General features: G+C 37.8%; 1 protein-coding gene across 1 annotated transcript; it reads left to right on the forward strand.

Annotated features, from left to right (window-relative positions):
* Positions 1–437: 437 nt before the first annotated feature.
* Positions 438–25,185, forward strand: LOC102804233 (uncharacterized). Its single transcript, XM_006813040.3, has 4 exons — positions 438–1,311; positions 10,566–11,003; positions 20,114–20,236; positions 23,392–25,185. Exons 1-4 carry the CDS (start codon positions 1,215–1,217, stop codon positions 23,787–23,789), a joined length of 1,056 nt encoding a protein of 351 aa, XP_006813103.1. The 5' UTR covers positions 438–1,214; the 3' UTR covers positions 23,790–25,185.

Genomic DNA, 25,185 nt, shown 5'->3' on the forward strand with positions numbered 1-25,185 from the left:
TGACTTGCTAATTAGAGTGTTGTTTTTAGCGATCTTTATGACAGGGGCAAAGTTGTCATCGCTTGTGATGTACTTCATGCATCTGTTGTTCTGTTGGAGTCTACTGCAAATCCTCTTGCGATCTACGTGGTGAGTTATGAGTTTGTCACCTCTGGGACGAGGATTCGTGACTTCTGTGGATTCACAGCTGTCAACGAGTCAAACTATTACTACCAATGCACATATATGCGACGCAGCATGCCCGTATTTCAGTTAATTAAAACATATTTGACTTGGTCCAAGATTGTCACATAATATGTATTAAGATATGAAGTTGAGAGACTAGTGTGGTGTGGTTAAACTCAGAGAATGTGTCAGACACTCTGCAGTACACTTCATATATCATTCAGAGGCTCGATGAATGGAACGGTGCCAACGAAGGCATATGTACTAGTCAGGGAGAGACAGTCAGTCAGTCAGTCGGCTTTCACATTTTCTCTGAGACACAGAATGGTGTTTTTACATTGCCTTCGATTTGGATTGGATGAAAGACGCACCGCGGTGTTTTAAGGCCCGGATTGACCTGTGGATTCTTTATTCTTTGAAGGGAATTATTATCTTTTTTATGTAAAGGGGTAAGGGTGGACATATAAGCCCCACGCAAAAAAAAACGGCGAAGAAGTACAGGGGTTGACCGCCTGGACTCCCCCTTTTGACCAGAACACAGTAATCCTCCAATTGTGGCGTTCGCTTGACTGACTCTGGACAGCGGCTTACGCTTCGTTGTACGCCGATTGTGCTGATTTCACACAAGATTGCATTGCAGTGCTCGCTACAAGTCGGAACAATTGGGGTCAGATTCAACATAAACAGAACAACCTCGACCAGCTCAGTCTACCGCATACCGCGCTCGGGACGACAACGAGGTGTAAACGACTGAGGCGGGGCTTCGCTGACAACCTACCGATTTCGCTAAGTGACTACCGTAATTATATAATGAGTGTGAATTTTTATTAGACGCCGTAGAGTTAGTACGGCTAAAAGGAAGTGGTCCTAATTTTGTATTCATCACGCTCGCTTTGCCTCGTAAGGCGTGCTCTATGCTGTACTGTGCCACCAAAGCATTAATACACGAACAGGCATTTCTATAGGATTTTTCATTACGAGTTCGCCTACTGTATTGCCGTGGTCGAGAGCAGAGAACCGACTCTTTGTTATTCACAATAGGTCTCATTATGGCGTCTTTATCAGCCATGGTGTACTGGAGCGCGTTACGTCTCTCTCTACTCTCGCTCACACTGGTATGGACACATGGATTTGAATTTCAAACGAGTAAGTACATTTAGAAAAGTCATACTCAAATAGTCGTGTTATTTTATTCCCACCTCCTGCGTTCGGTCATTAGGTTTGGCGCATGGAAAGTAAAAGTGTCTATTGACACAATCAGTCACTCGCGGTACTCTCTGTACGTGTGCCGACGAGCACTGAAACCGATACCCAGAACATCGTCGATCGATTTGTGCTCATATTTGGGGAGTATCGTTTTGAGGCCTGTCCGGTTATTAGACAAACAGTAGTTATGTGTATTCTAGTGAACATCACCGTAAACACTGTTTTAAACGGTACATGATAATAGTCAAAAGAACGGAGCTGTCAAAATCAAATCATGTGATTACTTTGGACTTGACTCATACAATTGCTTCAAGAGAGAATAAGCTAAACAAAGCAGTAAATCGACTAGCATATATATAAAATAATTATGAGTTAAACTAGACTTTAATTTTATCGGCGTTATGTAGCCATGGTATGGTGACAAGACATACGTTAATTCACCTACAAATTAATGTTTGTTTTGAGTGCATTGTAAACCTCCATACTCCCAATAGAGTGGCGTAATCCATCTCTTGTACCGGACGACCTGTAAAAATGGGAATTATACTCGTTGCCATTACTTAAGCTTTCTGTTTTCAGAAAAAAAAGCAAGTTTAAATTCGAGGCGAGGGGGCGACGGGCGCTCTCCCTGTGAGACTAGAGGCGGAATGCAATGTCTGGTTTTGACTGCACCCTGAAGTATCGCTTTTCACAGAACATTGAGCAAAAATGCCACTGTGTGTTTGTTGGTAGGATTGTAACCTGAACCATGAATATAAGCTAGTCGGGCGTGTTGGCTACAGATTATACAAACCTTTGCGTCAAACCAAACATTTCAACAGTTTTATGTATTAGTTTCTGATAGCATTTGAGGTCATTTTCTCCCATAGAGCTGCTTTGGCACGATATAGATACGTTATATATGTACGTTTGTTGTGTCGACTACTAGTTAAACTGACATACGCTACGTTGTAAAGAATATCGTAATTTATCAATTGTAATATTTCCAAATATTGACCACCTCGTTTGGCTTAAAGACAGGGTGATTTAATAGCAAATCCACAGACGCGACATACGAACACGCCGCACTCCGAGTTTGAAATTGTTATTGTTATAAACTCAACTTCTTTTATATCCAATGGTTGTTGCCTATTTAACCCTTTATATTCAAAACGCTGCTTTATTTGGATTTTACTCTGGATTGCAAATCCGTCATTCAAACGCTGAAAACAGCAACACCACTGTCTGTCCATCTGTTGCAGTGTGACTGTGTACATAAGACAAACATCAACATTGATTGCATGGTTTGCAGTCGTAATTTGCGTAATACAAGGGGCGTACATCGATACATTATACAAATGTACGTGTGCAAATCGTTGACATACAGTTGGTAGCGAAATGTTCTCATAAATACGACGATAACACGCGTTAGGTTAGGTGTGTAATTATAAGGGTGGAATAATCATCGATGTTTAATTGACGGGGAGCCAGGAAATCGTAGCGACAACTCGTAATTGATGGACGACAAATTAGTTAGGTGGGTGGGTACAATTTGATACGACAGACCTATGCAAATAAACCCACAATTTGTGCCGCGGTCCATTATTGCATTCATATCTGAATAGGGGCATCCATTGAAATACTAACAAAAGTGTAATCGTCGTCATCACTTCAAGGCTACGTGCCCTGTATGGTGTGTTTTGAAGGGGGGTTCTTCAGCTGGGAGGGGTAAACAATTAAAAACCCTCCCGTTAGGACAAAGGACTGAGCAGTACATGAATTCCGTTAATGAGGACGGTAATCACATCACGCATTTTGACAGGTATCTTAATGAGTGATTAACAATACTAGTGATTAGCGTAGCAGCCACCAATTAGCGAGCACACAAACCCTGGACTGCTCAAACAAAGCCAGCTGATTGTTTAGCAAACATATCTTTCTGCCTTTCCCAGCTTCTTTGCTTTGTTTTAAAATCGGCGTAATTTCGCTTTATGTAAAGTCGCACGACTATCATGGAGCCTAACTAATAATATATATATATTCATAATTATCGCTAAAACGCACATTTTGTTATTTTATTTGCTGAGTGTACTACCTTCCATGGTATGTGTTTATACCTCCATGGTACAACACAGTCTCCATTACTGTCCATTACTTATTTTGCTCACGCGAGAATATGCAAACGACGGTAAAAGGTGTTTCATTGTCGTCAGCCTGAAAAGATTGGCACATGTAATTCTCACTTTATTTTTCACCTAACACATTTAACTTCGTTTCCATGACGACTGAAGAACAAAATCGCGTGAGTGACCGCCCGAGGTGTCAACGTCACACAACACGAGTTTCTTGCAAGATTGTTTTGTTATCAGATGCGCGATTTCAACAATGCTCTCAACAGACCCTTTCTTCACTTCCTGTTACCCTTTATTTGGTGGAAAAGCGTTGGAAAGCTTTTACTTAAGCAAATCATTCGTGTGTATATCAAGATTAGTTTACCTTTGCCCTTGTAAGAGGTGGAGTGTGGAATATCGGCAATCGTCGAATTGAATTCGCCAGCACCGTGACGTCAAATGTATTAGTTACTTTGATATTGACTCAATTCCGAGTCGGCCCCCAGGGAATGTGTACGAAGGGTAATCACAATAGAGTATTTTTTTCCACAATGACATATGTACTTAAAAAAACTGCGAATAAAAGCAATTTAATTTTGTTTTGTTTAAAACATCACATCGACCAATAGGCCAATATTTATACTCGTCTTTAATTTTACTTGAACGTGGAGCAAATTTTATCCTACATTTTTTTTGCGTCAATGAATGAGAATAAACGTCAACGAATGAAAATTATTACATGTTATCTTAGATGCTCGGTGATGCAAAATGGTATCCAGCCTGGGTCTTCATAAATTGTCTCGAGTTTCAGAGGTTATTCTTCTCTAACGTGATATCCAATCTCAAACATAAGTGACTTAAACATAAAACCATGAGAAATAACGAAACAAATCTGGCCAGGTGATGCAGTTCAAGTATATGCTCATAATCGTGTTGTCATTATCCACATACTTAACATGTTTCCATGACAACGAACAATATTATCTGAAGACACCCATGCGGAGACTTGATAACTGTCAAATATGTGTTTCAACATAATTCTACTTTGGTTTATTCGTCCAAGCCTAGGTTAGCAGTTTTACGACCCAATTAAAATGGCCATCAGTCATGTGAGCTGAAAGCCGTGTTCAGGAATGCCCTATGTCAACATTGCATTTATCTGGGCGTGTGTCGCGCGTAAATCTAACACATCATTATATTAATATGCTCCTTATGCCTGCACTTTTGTTGGGGGAGTCGGGTGTGACACGCCACAGGTTGGGGATACGCAAACTAAATGATCTTACACAAGCACTTTGTTGCCTGTGGTTACCAAAGCGATACATTATCAAAATATTTTCATCAACTTGGAACTTCATATTCACAGTCTTGGCATGTCCAGTAGATCCGAACGAAAGCTAGTTAATAGAAATCGTGTATGATAGAATACATACTGCAGAAATCCCCAGATTCTTCAACAACATGTACGCAAAGCCAGAAAGTTATTACGTATCACCGTATGACCCACTGAGCCATGCAAAGACACGGCATATCGAGGTATACTGGACATCTATCAATCACCGTCTATTCCTAAACATAACAATCAGAAATGTGTGTTTCGATTTCACGTATAAAATATCCACGTCGCCGGACGTCAGCAGTTGCCTTTATTTTCGCGCCAAACACATCAACATGCAGACAACATACTTTAATTAATTTCTGTACAGCTTTTCTATACTATTTTTTGTAAACGTCTCATTTTATTTAATATCACGATTTACGTTCGAACTGACAATCGTTTAATTTATGTTATCGTCAATGACTTCCAAAACGACAGTCTGTCAATCGTGGTTTAATTTACGTAGCCGCCACTATTCGTCAGTTCACGCTTGCTATGTGTTCTGTCTGTTATCAAAACGCAAGTCTGTCAGTCTAAACAATGTGATCCCCCTCTAATAACATTGCAAATATTTTGTTTCATTCGATAGTTGAAGCATATATTTATTTCAAGCCTTTCCTTATCAATTCATTTTATGTATGAATATTTGTTTCAGCTTGCATGGTTGTGTAAGGATTTGAATACCGTGGACAGCCACCGTCAAGGTGCTTCATCTTATTTTCACGTCATGTATTCGTAAACACGATACAAGTTGGCATATTCAATACAAGTAATGCACATCAACGAGGAATTGGCGCCACTATTGAATAAAAAGCTGACCCAGACTAATAAGAGGCCAAGAGAAAGGGAAAGAGCTAACAAATTGGCGAGAGTGCCTTGAATTATTGTTCTTTTAGCTATTAATTGACTATTTTCCCACCCAGAAAATATGCCTATTTGGAAGAAAGAACGAGCTCAGTTGTCGTTTATTTTATGACTCTTAAAATTACACATTTCTCGTAAGGTAATAAAATTAACGTCATTTCAGGTTAAACGTGGCTATGAAATGTTTTATAATGCACTTAGTATTTATACGTGTCTATTGAAAAGACGAATGGATGTAAACGACGCGGTTATGTTGGCTGATAAGGGAATGTCATGCGATAGCACCAACTCAAAGGTCAGGTCAAATCTTCGACACTGACATCTGTAATAACAGATTCAGAATTGAATATTCAAAATCGGGAGTAATTTAGCTCCCAAATTATGAGGAACACGCTGTTCAACCCTGCTCACTCCACACCGTGTCGGACAACATCAAAGGAATCAGTCCCAGCACGGCTACTTTATCGATATCTTCTTTTGAAAACTCACTCTCTCTCACTCTTTCCTCGTTCAAAGCAATACCTTTAAACATTCACGACATTCTTTGAACATGGAACGATGGTTATTACCCAGTAAGCCTTCTGTCAGGCGCAAACCATGTCAGGTGTTTAATTTTGCATCACTGGAGAAAGTTTAATCACGATAATATTGTTACAATGACTGCGGGCGTCATTAAAGCGTATCGTATTTGCAGTAAATGAGAAGACTGCAAGACTTAATCATTAGGCTTAATTATTTCTCGTATCTTTTGTAGACTATACTACGTCGACGTTTTCTGAGACCTAATTCCAGTAATCACTCGCCTTTCAGTTTAATTCCGTCGATTTTGTGGGTAATTCTAGCCCTCCGGTGGTATGAATCATCCGAATTGTGTTAATGCTTTCATTTGTCAAAGATATCGACTCTTCAATGCGCGGGGATGCAAAATGTCGTCTACTGGGAATTCATTGTGCCATGTTTCTAGAAACCATTCATTATTTGAATAAATGTAGTATCTAGCAACCGAATGCATGAGCAAATAGCTCGAAAAAATACTAGATGTTTTTGTTTTGTTTTATAAGCAGCGCTGTGTTCATACCTTATACGTCTACTATATGATATGATACAATCACATGCCCCTTTCATGTTGTTTTTATAATAATATAATGTTTTAGTTGGTCGGCTTAGTTCCACGCGCAACGCGTGACGTCATGATGAGTCTTACTCATGACCGTCTCAGGTAATCTGTTTATACTAGCATTATGTTTTTAGCAACAGATTCGGATAATTATGTTTTTAGCAACAGATTCGGCTAATTAGAGAAATGGAGGTTTGAAAAATCTTTAAATCCTAGATTAAAAATGTTCAACTAAGATACTTGACCCAGTTGAGATTAGTCATAAAGGAAATAATCCATAATGCTGAGATGTTACTCCTGTGTTCTTTCTTCTCCAAATGATAGTTTTTAAATATTGCAGAATATCGTGGGAAACGTGACAATTGAACGACATCCGTAAATGAGTACTTGCTTCGCCATTCTATTTAGTAAAGAATTAATCTTGTCGTGCTTGAAAGAAAATTATATTTTTTATGACTTTCAGATATCTAAAATATTGATTACGAGATATTCCCGCCTTAAAACGCATTCACAGGATTTCAGACACACAGACGACATACCCCGAGTAAATACATAGAGTAGCGGACTGTCACGTTTGATAAGAAAACATCACAACGTAAATGCCCAGAGCAAAACATTTTAAATAACCTGCGTAATTAATAAAAAAAAATAATAAATTAGTTGTATACAACAGCCTCCCTAATTTAATATTCGTGTTTTATGAGAGGAAGGCCTAGAAACTCCTGTAATTTCCTATAATTTAGAAAATTACTTTTTATTTCATGTTTGACGTGCTTCAAATATATCAATGGCATTGTAATGGCTGTACTCAATACCTGCCGTGCATTATTCGCAAGAGTTTTAGTTTCTAGGACCTGTTTCAATCAGGGTCATCGCCTGCCATATTCGTGAGCAATTTTCTTGGTTTTTTAACGTATCATTTGCAAAGTATGTCTAAATCTAAAAACTCGAGCTATGGCCTAAACAGCAAAAACACATCCACGTCCAGGCAGTCAAATTGGGAAGGGGTGGTGGTGGGGTGGGGGTGGGTTGGTGTTATATTTGAATTGAAGACACGAAAAAGACATGGTACAAATGTCATTGCCGTGGTGACGAATGAAACGACTATGATTGGTAGTCATGATGAATTTAAAATCACAGCTAATTACGTGTATTTCGATTCACAATATACCTTGTGTAATTACAAGTCGAACCGGTTTTTCATTCCGTGATCGTTTACAATTGGGTTAGGGTGATATAATTTCATTGTAATCAGCACCCGTATATACATGTTCTTTTAATGGTGGTATAAGTACAGCAGTAATCATTGCAACCTTTTTCATTACATGTGTGCAATATTCACACTCAAAGACGCCGTTTAAAATTGATTGGTTGTTGATCGAATGATGCTCATATAAACCGAGGCGAACACGGACTACTATTCTGAGTATTATCTGAATAGATTAATATCAGCTTGAAAACACACATAGTTTATCTTGATTTGGGGAGGGATACATAGCGAATGTGTCCGCAAAACATTGTTTACACATGACGTTATTGAAAAGTCACCCACCGCCAACGAACCTAAGAACACAATGTATTTCCAAATAATATTTTTGAATATAAAAGGGAAACAAATATGCGAAATGAACCGCTATGATTCAAAATACTGCATACGCAATTTTTGCAAAGGTCAAGGGTCGATTGATAAATTTCAATATGCTTTAATTACTTCAGCCTGTAGTGAATTGAAAATTAGTCTACATGTACAACCGCGTTCTCTAGGCCCCCACGGAGGCCCTCTGGCGACAAAAGTCATCTTTGTGTCCCCGATCCAAACATTTCCTGTCATAGATAAACCCATAGACGGAAGAGAAGAGAAGAGTAACCACAATGGTATCAAAGGTACCGAAATTGTATGAATGTATTTCCCCTGGCTTTTTTCGGTTGACCCCAGTAACAGTGAAACGCCGCTATAAACTATTTTCTCTTTTCTATTTCACTACTTTAGTTCAGTTGTGGAAATTTGCACCAAATTTGGGCGTGTTATTTTTAATAATCAAGTCCTCTTGTGTCCCCGCTATTCTTCACTTCCGTCAAAGCCTGAGTGCGCATAATATAATTCAAAGCCTAAACAAAAATCTAGCCTCGATTTCTTCTTAGAAATGTTGTTCCCGTCATACATCTGGTGATATATCCTCAAATTGGAAAGATGTTCGTAGCTAAAACGAATCATTTTCCTTTCAACTGACTGTACTCGTAGTAGCCACGTGTACGTAGTGATTTTATTTGCTGCGAATTTCAAGTCAGGCGGAAAGCTGTTAGAAGAGGGCCGCGTTAATGATGATTCAATTTGGTTATTCGGAACCACTCTTCTAGAAAATACACATGCACCATTCTTGTGTAGTTCCATGGTGGCTTTTATGCAAATTACGTATATGCAAATTAACTCAAAGAAAATGGACCGCTTTCCTGCTGGGAAATGCGAGTACCGCTACTCCATTTTAGTGACATTATGTGCGCATGTGTAGTTTCTTAACAGAATAGAGGCCATATCTCGTGGCAGTTATTAATATTTTATGGACTTATTTCCTCGGCGGATGAATATTTTACTCTGATCTTTATCTAGCTCTGCCTTTCATGTTTCAGTACTTTTTATTCTATTTTTTTCTTATCATGATTCAGAAACGGCTTGACCCCGTGACCCTGTTTGAATATGCTCAGTATGTGCCAGTGGATATTCATTGATGGATTTGAATTTAATTAACCCTTTAAGTTCTAAATCTTAACTCTAAACACATATTTTCATCAAATGAAAATTGATATTAATCCAATGCTATGGATTATTTCAACCTAAATTACACACGCATACATAGTACAATAAACCATACAAATACTACACATTCTCTGTATCGATCGGCGACTGTATTTAGACAATACTGCATGAAACTAGACATTCAATTTTACTGTCAAATACGCCGTGTCTACATCTGTGTGTGTATGATTATTATTTAAAAAAATAACTTAAAACACAGAATAAATCAAATATATATTAATAATTCATACATACATAAGACGTGATATATATAACGCGATTGGAAATGCGAACGTGGTCTAACTCTTGAGTAGTTGACAGGGAGTGTTTATTATCTTGTACACTTCAGGTGGAACTCTTATCAGAAATCGAGTTTCCATTGTTCGAGATTCATCAAGCTGGCCGCCACCCCGCTGCCTGAGACCGCCATGGTTCGTTCCATACATTGAATATATGTCGGCGTATCGCCATAACAGTCACTGTTGTGAATGGAAGGCACACAATAACCAATTCAATTTATTAGAAAAAACTGCATCGCGAACCTCGTATTTTGCTGATCACCGCCTTGTTGGCACACAAAGCTTGCACAGAACGACACGTTCGATTAAATTATTCGCCAAATATTGAAATATTTGGTTGTATCTTATTACAAAAATATGTAGAGTAAATGCCAGGAGTTTTAACATATTCGAGTTGAACAACGGGTGACAAAGTGAATGAATATGAGAGTGCATACCGGTGAAAGTTGAATGACTGTCCGTCATTGATAATATTTCCCCCGTGTATCGTTCATCATGCTACTCATTTTATTCACCCTACCCGAGTTCAATAAAATACGTATATAAACCCAATCAATATTAATATGAACCCAATTTAATATTTATTTATTTAACTAATATGTGCGAATATTTTTGTTCACTAGTTTTATTCTTTTTTTTTCTTTCTTTTCAGCATATCTACAAGATTCGAGTCAGCCATACAAATGCAAACACAATATAAGTTACACGACAGGTGAGGTGTTCTCCCACCAGGGTGTACAAGAGAAAACGTACCAAGAAAACATGGACTGCTCGGTAATTATTCATACGGAGATTGGTCAGAGAATAAACATACGTTTCGACTTTTTCGATCTTTCGTCCATGTACAACACTGTTTCGAACGAATGCAGTAGTAGCGGCGATAGAGTGCATATTTACGACACTGGGGATTTGATGACGATAAGGATAGGCGTTGGAACGCCGCAAGTCACGCTTTGTGGTGCCATGGGAAAGTTCCCGGATGACTACCAGTCGTCAGGGAATGTCGTCACACTCAGGTTTATTAGCGACAAAAAAAAGTCAGCAGATTTGGGATTTAAGTTTATCTACACATCGTTTTATACCCCAGGAGGTGAGTTATTTTGAAAAGAATATATTCTAGTAGCAACTAACTATTGAACACTTCTCTTGACACACACGAACACACACACACACACACACACACACACACACACACACACACACACACACACACACACACACACACACACACACACACACACACACACACACACACACACACACACACACACACACACACACACACACACACACACACCACACACACACACCTGTGAGCCATATGGTGTTGAATGTGTGGTTATTAACATGAAAAATATTGAAAATGTTAGATTACACTAATGTTTGGTTGTGTGATAGGCCAGAGATAGAACTGTTTCTGTACAAATTACTGTTACATCAGATAGATCGTCAAAACAACTATATTTCATTAAAAATGTGTTTTCCACATGTAAAACAAATTATTCATGTGATTCACCAGAAAATGTACACAGTTTACTCTGTTGGTGTTTTATGATGTCAGGAAGACACTGAGCATTCATCATTGTTATTACATGTATGCAGGAAATGGAAATATGACATTGGTTAGTCTAGACAAAACAGTGTTTTGATTCATTTGTATCAAAATGAGTCTCATCAACTTCTCTTGTTGAATTCATTGAACGGCAATCCAGTTTGCAGTCAGTGTGTTTCTATGTTGTGCTAACACATTACACTGTATTGTTAGTAATTAAAATGGAACGAAAGATTCCAATTACTATTGGTCTACTAAATCTGTATTAAAGATTATATCAAAGTAATGAAGAATCCGACTTGCAATTCTGTCATGAAACGATTAAATTGGAAATTTAATCAGCTAGTAGAAGACGATAAGATTTCCCGCCAAACTATCATAGAAACCCCGAGGAATCTGACAGAATTTCACTTCGTGACGAGTGTTACATTCGAGCCACGTTCAGGATCCCATTGATGTTAAATGGTGGGTTATTTGGGAAATAACGAATATGTTTCGCTACGAACTGAATAACGTTGAATAAATGATGTTATTTTTTAAAAATAATAGATGTGCTATTTTTTATCAATTCAAAACGACCTATTACATGTCTATTTTTCCTACCCGAACTTTGACCTTTCAACTTTTGGGGACACATCTGCAATGCATTGTTGTCAACGTACAATCAGGTTTAAAATTTTCATACGCATTTTATAATGTACAGTTTATTAGAGAACTAGACTCAGCGAATGCAGAAATTGAATAAAGGAACGTAATCACATCTTATACCTATACATGATTAAATATTGAATAGAGAACATTTTTACGCTACTCATCCACATGATGCATTCGACGACTCGATGTCGAGAGAATTGGATCTTTCGCTTTTAATTCGCGTCAACGAACAAATGTTCTTCTCAGCATGCCGGTAAAATGCTTGACAATTGAATTAATAACGTTAACGTAGCGATAACGAGAAGCTCCGTTCTCAATAAGAACTATAGAGCTGTGAAACTGTCGAGTCTATTTCATGTTTTAAGTACAATTTATATTGTTATCAACTGAACGCCCGGCGACTAGGCGGCACTCTCATTTCCAACACTCTCAGAAACTACATTGCATGCACCCCGTGGTGACATTTCAGATTATTTATACAGGAACAGTATGAACTTCGTAAATGAATCAATGAAAACAAATTAAACGTCCAATTTTCCATCAAATAAACAAATCGATCCGCTTGCTTGCCTCCTAGAAGTCTTGACGACACACTAATTGACTTGACGCGCACGCGCACCAGCCTTCTTTGCTTACAATGTGTGGAACATCTGGCTCTCTATACCGAGGAGTGGTTGATATCAAAAAATGAGATTTCGTGTTTCATATAATTCTGTGGCGACTGCTGGCTGGCTGTAAATACCAGTACGATCATTTAGAGTGTTTGTTTTGGAGAATGGGCGTTTTCATTACACCTGTCTGGTTCGGTATTCTGTGTTCGGGGTCCGCTGTTCGATTTGGTTTGGTACCGGTATTGGTACCTTCTTTAATATGTCGAAATCTCTAAATATGGCGCATAGTGTGAAATTAAAAGGACAGTATCTGAAACTTTGGGTAGATTTGGTTTATGCGTGATAAAAATGCTGAGCTGTTCTTATTCACTTATTAAGCGATATTAACAACTTGAAGAAAATATTGACAGAAGATTTAGTTACTGAGCAATGTTAGTTTCTAGAATCCTGACTATTTGTCCCACTTCGTGAAGACTACATTTTTTGCGTTATTCTGATTCTATCACAGTCCCCTCTTTGCGGGAATAATGATCCATCCACAGAGGCGGTGGCACGAAATTTTGCACTAGATCTAAAATATAGACCTTCTGAAACGATATTCCCTGCATTTTGATGGGCACATTTTGCTGACACAAAAGGTTTCAGATTGATTTGGAGGGGGGCGACCCGGTGCCGCCGCCACTGATCTCTACATAAATAAACGATGTTGTAGAATTCTTTCCGGTTTACTCGTTGTCACACAGTGTAGATACATGACATGTTAGAGTGTTTCCCAACACATGCACCAACAATTAAGTTTTACCTACTGTGTGAAATCCTTAATTGTAATATTTGCCTAATTAGCAACCTAATTACCACGTGACCCTGGGGACATTGAACGGCCACCCCGTTGTGTAGTTATTGGTATACGGTTTCATCCATGGCCTGGTAATAAACGAGTTCACGGAGTAGATCGGTATTCGTGCTCAGCGTCTACACCGAAGGATGAAACACAAAACTGACACGTTTTTAAAATCCCACTCTTCTCCTTCGTAGTCACGAAATTTATAAATTCAGTATCTAAATAAATTAAAGCCAGGCGTCCAACTTCCATAGAATTGAGAATTTAATTATGTCACGTGCTCTTAATTTATGAATGTAGGGTCACGCGATAGTTATATAGCATTATAAGACAGGTAGCGTAAACCCCTGCATTTTGCTTCTCTTTAAAAATTAATTCATCTGAACGGCGTGCCATTCGCGACAGTGTAAACACAGCTAACAAGATATATTGTCATTCACATCATTTATTGCTCAGAGATGATACTAGGATGGATTTATATTTGAACCTGGAAGAACACAACCACTGGAAATGTGTAGTCAATATTAAGATATAATAATGTACACACTGGATCCCTGTATAATATATAGACCAATGCAAACAATAAATAATGTATATGATGATTTTATTGGAACGTAAACATCTAATACATACTCCATCTGCACCCGGAACTTTATTCTAAAAAATAGTTTTAGTCGTACAGTACTTTTTTGCTTTATTTATTCATTTAATATGAATAAATAAATGACTATGAATAAATTCTTCATATGTGTTCTATTGTTAGATAAAATAGTTTCGTGAGTCGACAGAATTAAAATTGGGACATTACTGTCCACTTGTTTAAGTTGATGGTCGTATTTTAGTATTTCCCAAAAATTGTGCACTTTGCCGTCTGTCAAATGGCTTTGAATCACATGACAGCCAGGCGTATTTTGATTGGTTATTAGTTACTGAACGCTCGGAAACGCGGTAATAGAACACGCATTCTTTGCCACAATTTGCATACGTGATCCTAAACCGGATCTCTGCAACCAATAGTATTAGTTGTCTGAGACCGGATGTAGGATTGGGACAGGCACACATATTGACATAATCTCACAGAACACATGAATCGCCCAGGATATTAGTTTTACTCAACGGCGTAGTTATTCTTGTTTATTCCAGCGGGTGGCATCGATTTAACAACCTCTTAATTTCACTCAAATATTCTCCAGATAATACGCTAAAGAATATAATATATACACACATGGCGTGCGTGTGTGATTTGTCCTGTTCTTGTCAAAATCTTAACATATTTCAGTGCGTATTATAAAACTAATCAATCGTGTTCTGCCCTTTTCACGTCGTACAATGATTTCCAGTACTACACGTGTTCAGGTGTCAAATTTACTAAACTTTCAATTTCATAACATTAATCAAATATGATCTACCTTAGACGTATTTCTAACAAGCAGTACGGAATGTTGAGACTCACCGATAATGTTTGATTTACACGTGTCATTTGCAGATGTGATGAGAAAATACTAGTAAATCTTGTATCAATGAGTTTATACTGACGTAGAGAATTCAATAACCAGTGACACTCATGCGAAGTGTGTCGATCGATCATTTAGCAATATAGACAATTCTAGAGTGTGTTATAATATTCAATTATGAGTTATATACAAGCGGTAATAAATTGAGGTCTTGTCGATGAAAGAGGTCATCACATACTAGTAGAAACCAGAACAAGCGTACAACCTATTGTCCACATGTATTTCAACTTTGTGTGACGTTTTGTCTATGCTGGGCTGTCCCCAGAGGTCACGTGTTAGCGCCGTAAAGAATTTGCATTCGAAAAGTAATTAGCAAGTGTAATAGAATTTGTAATGTACGATTTTTACGTTACTGATCAGATTAGCAACTTAAACGTTTTTAAATTTCCAACAAAATATGCAAATCCCAATAGAAGTCAGAGGTCAGTAGTCATGTGACGTCGGCAATTCGATGAAAACCTATCCCATATATTTTGACGCTTTGTTAAGAAAATTTATGTTAAGGTTGATTTTTTTAAATTTGTTAAGGATAAATACATCCAATGTACATAAGATTTCTTGTCTTAGCCCAGCCTCATGGGATCAACTGACAGAGTCATTCTCTAAGTCAAGTCTACGTCACAATCTGGTCAAAATCCCCCAAACATTGCCAGCAACCAATCACACTACTAGTTAAACAATAGCTTTCCCGACGATAATACTTAGCAACGTTATTTCCCTCATGCTAACTTGAAAAATCTGTTGTTTTTGTCTCGTTTCCGTTTCCCGTCTGTCTTAGAGAATAGGTCAATTGGCCCAGCCTGGTGTAATTTGACCCAGCCTGATGTCAATTTCCCCAACCTGAGGTAAATTGGCTCATCCTCATATCACTTGGACCAGTCTGGTATCAATTGTCCCGGCCTGAGTTCACCTGGCCCAATTTGGCATAACGTCAATTGCCCCAACCTGACGTCCATTGGCCCATGGAGGTAGAAAAGAGATCTGTTTTCTACCTCCATGATTGGCCCAACCTGATGTCACAAGACCCAGCCTGAAGGTAACGCTTTCTCGTAATGTGGAATTACGAATTACTTTAAATTACGTAACATTTGTTCACGGGTAGCGTGACATATTATGACCTCACGTCATTTGGCGTTATCGTCATACCACCTTATAATTTATTTTAATTAATCACAATGTCACGATTTTCAATAATTGAAAAATATTTTTTAGTGAAATACACTTTGGATTTCGTCGATGATGTTTTTACGCTTGCTTTCAAATTGTCATTCCATGGTAAAAGTGATAGTGTTGACTGCATTCGTCTATTTAATCAAAGTGTGGCACCATGACGTGTCTAAATTGTTCAATCAGTAATATAACACCTAATTTGAATTCATAATATTTTATAAGGTGTCGTTTTTGTGTCTCCAAGACTGCAAGAAAGGATTTACATGATTTTCGAAGAAACTAGTGCATTAATGGAAATAAAAATACGACCGAACGACTTTGCATTTAACATCCAACGTACTGTATCGTCGACCTACGCATTGGGTCCCTATTAAGTAACATCCATTATGACTTTGGTGTCAACCATTCTGTGCTACAAGCTGCAATCCATCAGAAGCAGCAACGATTGCATTTGTCTGTGACATAAAATTACCACCGGCGGTTTAATCGTCCAGTTATTACTTCTTGGGCCATGAATAATGGATCGCCGTTCATTACAGTGACATAGAAAAAAAACAACAAAAATTGCCGAAATAAACGATGGTATAAACCAACATAAATGGTCTGTTCTTGTTAACATGATTTTAAATAACGCGCGTTTCCATGACAACAATATAGTACGTCACTCCACTTTAGAATCACTTTCCATTTATGTTCGATTTCAATTGTCGTCTGCTACGTGGCTTCGCGCCATTTTAAGCATGTGTGCATATTCCATACATACAATTTGCGTGGAAAAACTATGAAGTTCTGTTTACGTATAATAATAAAAAAAGAAGGCAAGTAAACGTGTGTTTTAAATGTTTTCCGATTCGCTCACAGAGTGCAAACATGTGTGGACAGAAGGGGTCCGCTCTAGGTTAGAGTACGGCTCAATATACATTGTATAAGGAAGCGATTTGTTTAGAAAAAATGTTCAGTCAAAACACGAAGCCAGCTTGAAATGCGATCCACTATTAGCCATTAGGTTGGTATTGCAAAAATCGCTTACTGCAACACGATCATTGGTGCTTTTAATAACAAATGGTTCAAACCACATGGGAGACAAGCATACACTATTCGACACCCGTCACTAAATTACAGCAATATTATTGGTGGTGATGGATTACGTTTGAATACTGGTCTCCATTTAAAGTTGACAGTATCAAGTTCGATTGTAAACAGTTCAACAATGTTCAGTTCGTGATGGAGCTTGTTCATTACAAGTATACGGTTACCCCAGCAAATTTCCGATTGTCCCTGTTCTTAACAACAGGTTATTTATTTCTGACTTCAGTGACCATTCATACCGCAATGTAACCCGTCCAACATCTGAAAAAACAACGCTGTCGGCGCTTGCCACTAGTGTAAGTTCGATATGCCAGCTGTAGTGCTACTTGAAACAACGATTAATCGAGAGTTGTTGTTTTTTCAAGTTCTACATTCTTGCACCATTTGTTTTCATTTTTTCTACGAATATCAACGACTGTAGACAGTTAAATTACGAATATGCCGAATATCAACGACTGTAGACAGTTAAATTACGAATATGCCGAATATCAACGACTGTAGACAGTTAAATTACGAATATGCCGAATATCAACGACTGTAGACAGTTAAATTACGAATATGCCGAATATCAACGACTGTAGACAGTTAAATTACGAATATGCCGAATATCAACGACTGTAGACAGTTAAACTACTTGTGCAAAATAAGGGCTAACCTCACACCCTGCAATGGCCCCTCGTTTACAAAGGCCAAAACACAAAGCATAGGTTTGGATTGTGTAACATGTGCACCATCTCAAAAAACTTTTAAGATTGTGGATACGACGACGTTTATTGACGTCCTTATTTACACTCTACTAAAGTTACAGCACGCCATACGGAGTGCGAGTACTGTATACAAATATACACATTGAAATACTGTTATGGTTCGAGCAAAGTAATAAAGACAGGCAGAACCAATGCGGTAATTAAAATAAATCCCATAATGCTCTTTGATTCTGTTTCAGTGTCAAACTACTAGTTAATTAATTCTTCGAAAATCGTATTGACATTTCTACAATTTTGAAACTCCTACACATGCTTTGGAAAAGTGGTTTAATATTATTGTTATTTTGTTGCGAGAATGGTTAAACACAATTTAGTTTAATTTCACCGGCGTGGTATGAACTTTGTATCCTTGAGGCGAGAATATAAAGGCGTAATTGTTGATTAAGACTACACGTTCATGGCAATTAAAGATGATTCAGGGCACTGGATTTGAGTTTGCATCGTATTTTATGATGGAATTCCATTTAGTTCACTTTTACAATATAATTACCTATGATATCACCTACCCCGGAGGATCAGGTACAAATCTTAAAAATTGGGCCATCATGACTGCCGAGGGCGTTATACTAGTATTACCAAATTATGTTTTCTTCTACTTGATAAGAAAGAATGTGTCATGTTTTCTATTATGACTAGCTCGTGCTCATATCTCGTGACCCGTTCGTGCCACAGTCAGCTGGCGTACAAGATGTGATATAATAAATACTACTAATTACTATATGGGGCACCCCATATCTAGTGTCGCCCCTGTATAGTTAATACCTGTAAGTTAGTTGCATTTACCATATTCTAACTTGTACACCAGCTGTGCTCTGTGAATAGAACTTACCAACTAATTAGTTACTCCATTCCCCTATCATAACATCACTTATCTGGTCCACTTTAATTGTACAGAGCAGAGTGAGTCTGATTAACATATTTCAAATGTACGCACGAGCGCAACACGTTTCTTTCTAGGCAGCAGACTATCGCATATACCCTCTTCAGTTTGGCCGCACCACGTGTCAGTTTTCGATAGAATTATCTTCAGTAAAAACAATTGGGTCTTGTTGATTATGCATGATCTGGTATTTATCAGATATTCACTATACTATTAGCGTGGTATACCAGGTCATCGCTTGACCCACTTTCCGATGTTTGCGGTTCAGCGAAATCAGTAATTCAGTAACAAAAAACATTTGTGTGATTTATTTTCTAAACTAAAATAAATAAAACAATTCGTACTACAGCAGCATATATTTACCCGTGAAAGGAATGATGATGAAAAAGATCACTCAAAGTTGAAAGGTGGGATAACTTGCACGTGATATATTACAAAACTTCAGATCGCCAAGATTGTTAGAGGTGACCCCCATTAGCCCTTTACACGCCGGGGAATGATAACATGACACATGATGTATTACACCAAGACGCACTAAGGATACGATACAAAGAACCTCCGTACATACTGCCATCCTAATGCCTCGACCAAGTCCTCATTTAAATGTCATTGACGCATTTCAAAATGACTTCGATAACAATAGTGATTCGATATCGCTTGTCACGTGTGTGTCCACCGTATTTGTGATCTGTTGTCCATTTAATTTTACGCTTAGAATATGCCTAGTGCATGACCTCCAAAAGGTCACACATACTGGTACTTTCTAGGGTACAAATTCACTATTAATGAGAATTTGTCAGCACTCCCCTGAAAAACAAACAAACATTATTATTGGAAATTATTACTATTACTGTTTAAAGGGCGGTAGTTGTCGCGCCACGCATGCTCAAGATATATGGGTCTTATATAAACAAAGATGGCGACTTTGACTGTGGTGCAGATCAACGAGGTTTAACTGAGACGTTACAAAGCTTCAATTAGGTTCTTTGGGTGATTGGAAGGTGTCGAATTAGTCACCGGCGATAATTAGTGATACTTGATTCCGAGCCTTGAGAGTAAATAAGAAATATTAAAGGTAACGATTTATGTAATCAAAACAATTTTATTGTGTCTCCCTTTTAGAACCTGAAGCCGAATGTTTCACGTGCGAAGATAACTCGATGTGTGTTTCTCAAGATTTAGTATGCAATGGGGTGAATAATTGCAATGACGACAGTGACGAAAGTGATACCACTTGTAACGAAGGTGAGTTGGATACACAAGTATACTCGACTTGTCTCCATTTGATCTGTTTTGTACAATCGGCACGATAAAACCATTCCCTCAATTTTTATTAATATTTATAATTTTTGCAATTCAAACTGAAACGAGAGGTTTTTATTTGCTGATGGAATAACATCGGAACATTTTCAACTGACGTCATTACGCACTGCACTCGTTGACTGTTGACTGATCGGCATGATATTTAAGTTTTTAATATTTATATTTTGAGTCACAGACAGAACAGTCACTAGAGTTGCAAATAATGATAACTGCAATTAGACACACTGTTCTTGTCACGTGTCAGTTGAAAGATTGCACTGGAACTAGTACGGTTGAATGATAAGTAACATACTTAATCAATGGAAAGGCATTACAATCTAATATCGGAAACAATATTTAGAGAGGAAGAAAATGTTCATGTTTTGTTAATTCAAATCGTCTTCAACCCGACATTTGATATGACAAGGTTTAATAGAATTCATAATTCATCATATAGTACAATATTTTGTGATAAGATGAATTTCCTGTCTCCAGCTGGAATCTAGTCTAAAATGTTTGTCATGTGTATAATTGATGTGTGGTCATTTTTTTTTTGTGGGTTTCTTTTTCGTGACGTCACGGTGAGCTCAATCATTATATAATAGTCCCAAACTTATCTTCGTCATCATAGCGATAATAGTTACATCAACAATTTTGAACACTGTCACATGATTTTACGCCCCATTTCGCATATTATAGACCATGCATTGGGATGTTAAGTGTTTTACACTGTTCTCGTGTTTTTTCTCGTCGCTGCTTTGCAGACAGACTACAATTGCCTTAATTATCCCCACGCATTGACCAACTCAAACATAGATTCAGGTTTTCCATGCATTTAAATCAAGTTTCAATAGATTTATGTGATGTCTGTTTTCAAACACCTTTCAACCGCAGTCAGTAGTGTGTAGGGATACAGAGGTTCGGGTCATCAACAAAGGCACTTTTATTAAGGGCTTTCTATCAACAGACTCGCATCTCAATGTAGCTACTGAGTCATGACATGACATTCTCTCCAACTAGACTTATGAATAACTGTTCCACTTGTTGTGTTTTGTGCGAAAGAGCTGATGTGTCTGCAAATTCTTAACGATTTTTCCTATTCATATTACTACATGCAATCAGGTGATGATTTGTTGTTGCAAATGACCATAATACCAAGTCGCATGATGATTGGTAAACCGCGCTCAAGTTTGTTGGTATGCAAAGCACATTTCGGTCGTATTTCATACTGTTTCTTGATTGGATAGAAAACAATGTTTTATTAATTTATTTCAACGTTTCACACTTAAATCGTAATGTGCGTTGACCGTTTGAAACATTGATCTTTGATTCTGAAGTAGACGATTTATAGTGATTGACATTTGTCCATGGACTGTACGTGAAATGTATTTGCCCACAGATTACACGTAACATTCGTCCACAGATTACTAGTACACATAGCATTTGACCACAGATTACACGTAACATTCGCCCACAGATTACTAGTACACGTAGCATTTATCTCCAGATTACACGTAACATTCGTCCACAGATTACTAGTACACGTAGCATTTGTCCACAGATTACACGTAGTGTTACGAAATGTTGTGATTTCAACGTTTCCAGTTATAGTCATGAAGTAATGCTTCACGGCATGGCCGTGAGTGGAATACTAATCACAACATGGGTCCAGGGTTGTATTGCAATTATCTATCCGAGATTGACATCCTTGGAATATGTAAATCCTTGGATGACCTGCATCAAATGTACTTTATTTAATAAGATCTTCGCTATCATAGATGCGATGTGTTCATTGTTGAATACCTGCAACGCGTTGATTGACACTATAAATTCAGCTAAAAGCTTCTTCGCTAATATTACTTTCAAGTAGACTGCGTTATTCACAAAAATGAAAGAGACATATTTGTGTTGACACATTTACGCTCATCTAGCCCCCTCTCTCTTTTCTCTTGTTTCTGATTCATTCCAGAATATCGCATTTGTGTATTGCATTTATAGATAAAAATCGAATTGTATCCCCGAATGATTGAACGTGGTGAGATAAGCCTTATGGCGACGAATTGGAATGATATGAATCACGTGTCTCCAGAATTATTCTCCGATCGTCATGTACATGTTTGTCGTAGAGGGCATGATACGTTACTGACTTACCATACCCGAAATCGTGAACTATAGCAACGTGTTTCGGTTTTTATTAAAACCGTTGAACTAATTGTTTAGTGTGAATATTTCTCACGGGAATAATTAAAATAGCGTTAATATGAGTTAATATAGCCTCATGTGTATGTAATAGGAAAATACTCGTGTGCTATAGCCGCTGTTTAACGTCATGGTGTTCGAGTCTCGCTGAATGCCTATAAATGTCAATGTATCGTTACGATATTGTTTTTCTTGTGTCTGCAACTGTTGGACGTCAAACAAGGGCAGGTGTAGCGTAGTCTTAGAGTCAAAGTTCAGTGATGTGGCGCGGCTTTTGGGTATTGTCGATTCAGCGAGTATTAACTAGCTCATCTCAGACGATTGCCATGTGTTATTTTTTCAAGCTGACTTTTCGATTTTGATTTGTTCGGAGCATTCTGAACATAATAACTCGACTGATTTGTTTTCCAACTTGCATAGCAGGCACGTATCGTAACCTATAATACCGCGGCTTGGTGAGATTTCCGATTCTCAATCTAATCGATAAATTACGCTTTGCAAAATTAATATTTTTAATTTTCCGCGCGATCGATATTCATGCGACGTGCACGAGGTCTGATCGTTTCGCTGAATACATTTTCTACTGTGGTGGCGCTCTATCAAACAGTCTTTGTGTTGCATAGTGAATACATCAGGGCTCAGTGTTCCTACTCACTCTGTCGTTTGTGTTTATTTATTTATTTATTTATTTATTTATTTATTTATTTATTTATTTATTTATTTATTTATTTATTTATTTATTTATTTATTTATTTATTTATTTATTTATTTATTACAATTTGAAAAACAAAACAAAACAAAACACAAACAGGATCTCTTAAAGAAATAATAATACTGTGATTGAATTGTTGCATTTATATGTAAATTCATATTCTTATCTTTTTTCCGTTTGTTTTCAGCACCTCCAGGAATTTTCGCTCTCGGCGTTGGAGTGCTTGGGATCGGCGTGGTCGCCATCGTGGGAGCCACAATTGGAGTCGTTTTCCTTATCATACTGATCGTATGTATTGTATGCTGCTGTAGATTGCGTAAATCTGGCAACGGTAGTCATAACAACAACACAGCTTCTCGACCAACATCGTATCCGAACCATTCTAATCACAATCACAACAGTCACAGTCACTCGCCGATTCCTCGATATCCTAACGCGCACGCCCCTCCCCCACCACCAAGCACGTCGCCGTACCCGTCTCTTGCAGGATACCCAATGTATCACAACGGAGGGACACATCACCTGGGCTCAGGTGTTATGTACCACCACAGTCACGAATCTGTTGACCTGCCCCAGAAGTTATAAGAGCAACTGATGATGGATATTTATTCGTGATGGAAACGTATATAACATGTTGTTTATTTATTTGGACGTGTTTGTAAAGTGTTTATATCTGCTGCACACATTTGTCACGTGGCACAAGATGAATATATGCCTGAACCAAGGAACTCAGATTATGACGTATTGTGGTTGTTTTCTCCAGGCGGCTCAGTTTGTTCTACAATACCACCATAATCCCTGGATCAGCATGTCACCGATAACAACCAGTGAGTCTCAAACGAATTCGACTGAAACATTGCCGTATATATCGGATAAGAGGCTGACCTCGGCCCCGTATTTTACATACACAGTGCTTTGCGTTACCCAGTGCCCCATAGCAAACAGTTGACTATGGAACACGAAGCTTATGTATTTATGTGCTGTTACTATATTTACGATATGGCAAATTTTGCATTATCGCGACTCTCAGTATCAAAGCATATGACCTTGATATATACCAGGGAACTATAGCTCCTGAATGTCAGCTCTAGCGTCATCTGATCTTGTCGAATTTTGACTGTAGTGTTATCTTGTCGAATTCGGCTGCATTCAGAGGATGCCTATGGCCAGTTTAAACGATAGTGTCCGATTGTCAATGAATGTGCATTTCATACTGAGCGAAAAGTTTAGATTTTCTAACCATTTTAATTGTAACATGCTAACCGTTTTTAAATATATATGACGATCACGTCTTTTATATACATAGCTCAATGATAAAACATTGCACAATGTAGTAACAGTACTGGTTTTACAAAACCTACGCGTCATAGCAAAACGTTCCATTGTTTAATGTTTTTGACAACGGTACTTAGCCCACATTAGAGATCGAACTTATAGGTTAGTTGGAGACCACAGAGTCCACGTTCCTAAATTATTTAAAACTCACAAAATAAGTTATGGTTTATACAGTATGTTAATGTAAGTAGTTGAACCAGGTTCGTCTACAACAATTGTCGTCGTTTAACCGTTATTATGGGCGACGTTAAACTATTAGGATTCTTAGCAGTTACAACTTTTACCATGATTGGAAACAGATATCTAAAAAAATCTCACCAATTTACAAAATAGAATAGCCTTTTGTAAATCAAAATACCATGGTAACGGAGAAATATAAAAATATGAAAACAGGATGTTTCATATGCGCGGGAACTTGAACAGTTTGTCAATAGTATTTATATGTTTATTTCGGTTTTTGCACTTTTATGTACGTACTACTTACATTATTATCAAATAGTTTATTTGGTTCTAGAGATAGATAATGGTTCTCCATGTTGTTCAATTTAAGACGACGTACGTGGTGTCAACTTGTGTATACGTCATGTTATTTTGTGCTTTTTAAGGATGCAGGGAATGCATACTATTAAATGTGTTCGGACACAAA

Source organism: Saccoglossus kowalevskii, chromosome 6 (assembly GCF_978046115.1).
Source record: "Saccoglossus kowalevskii chromosome 6, keSacKowa6.1, whole genome shotgun sequence".
Classification (NCBI taxonomy): Eukaryota; Metazoa; Hemichordata; class Enteropneusta; family Harrimaniidae; genus Saccoglossus; species Saccoglossus kowalevskii.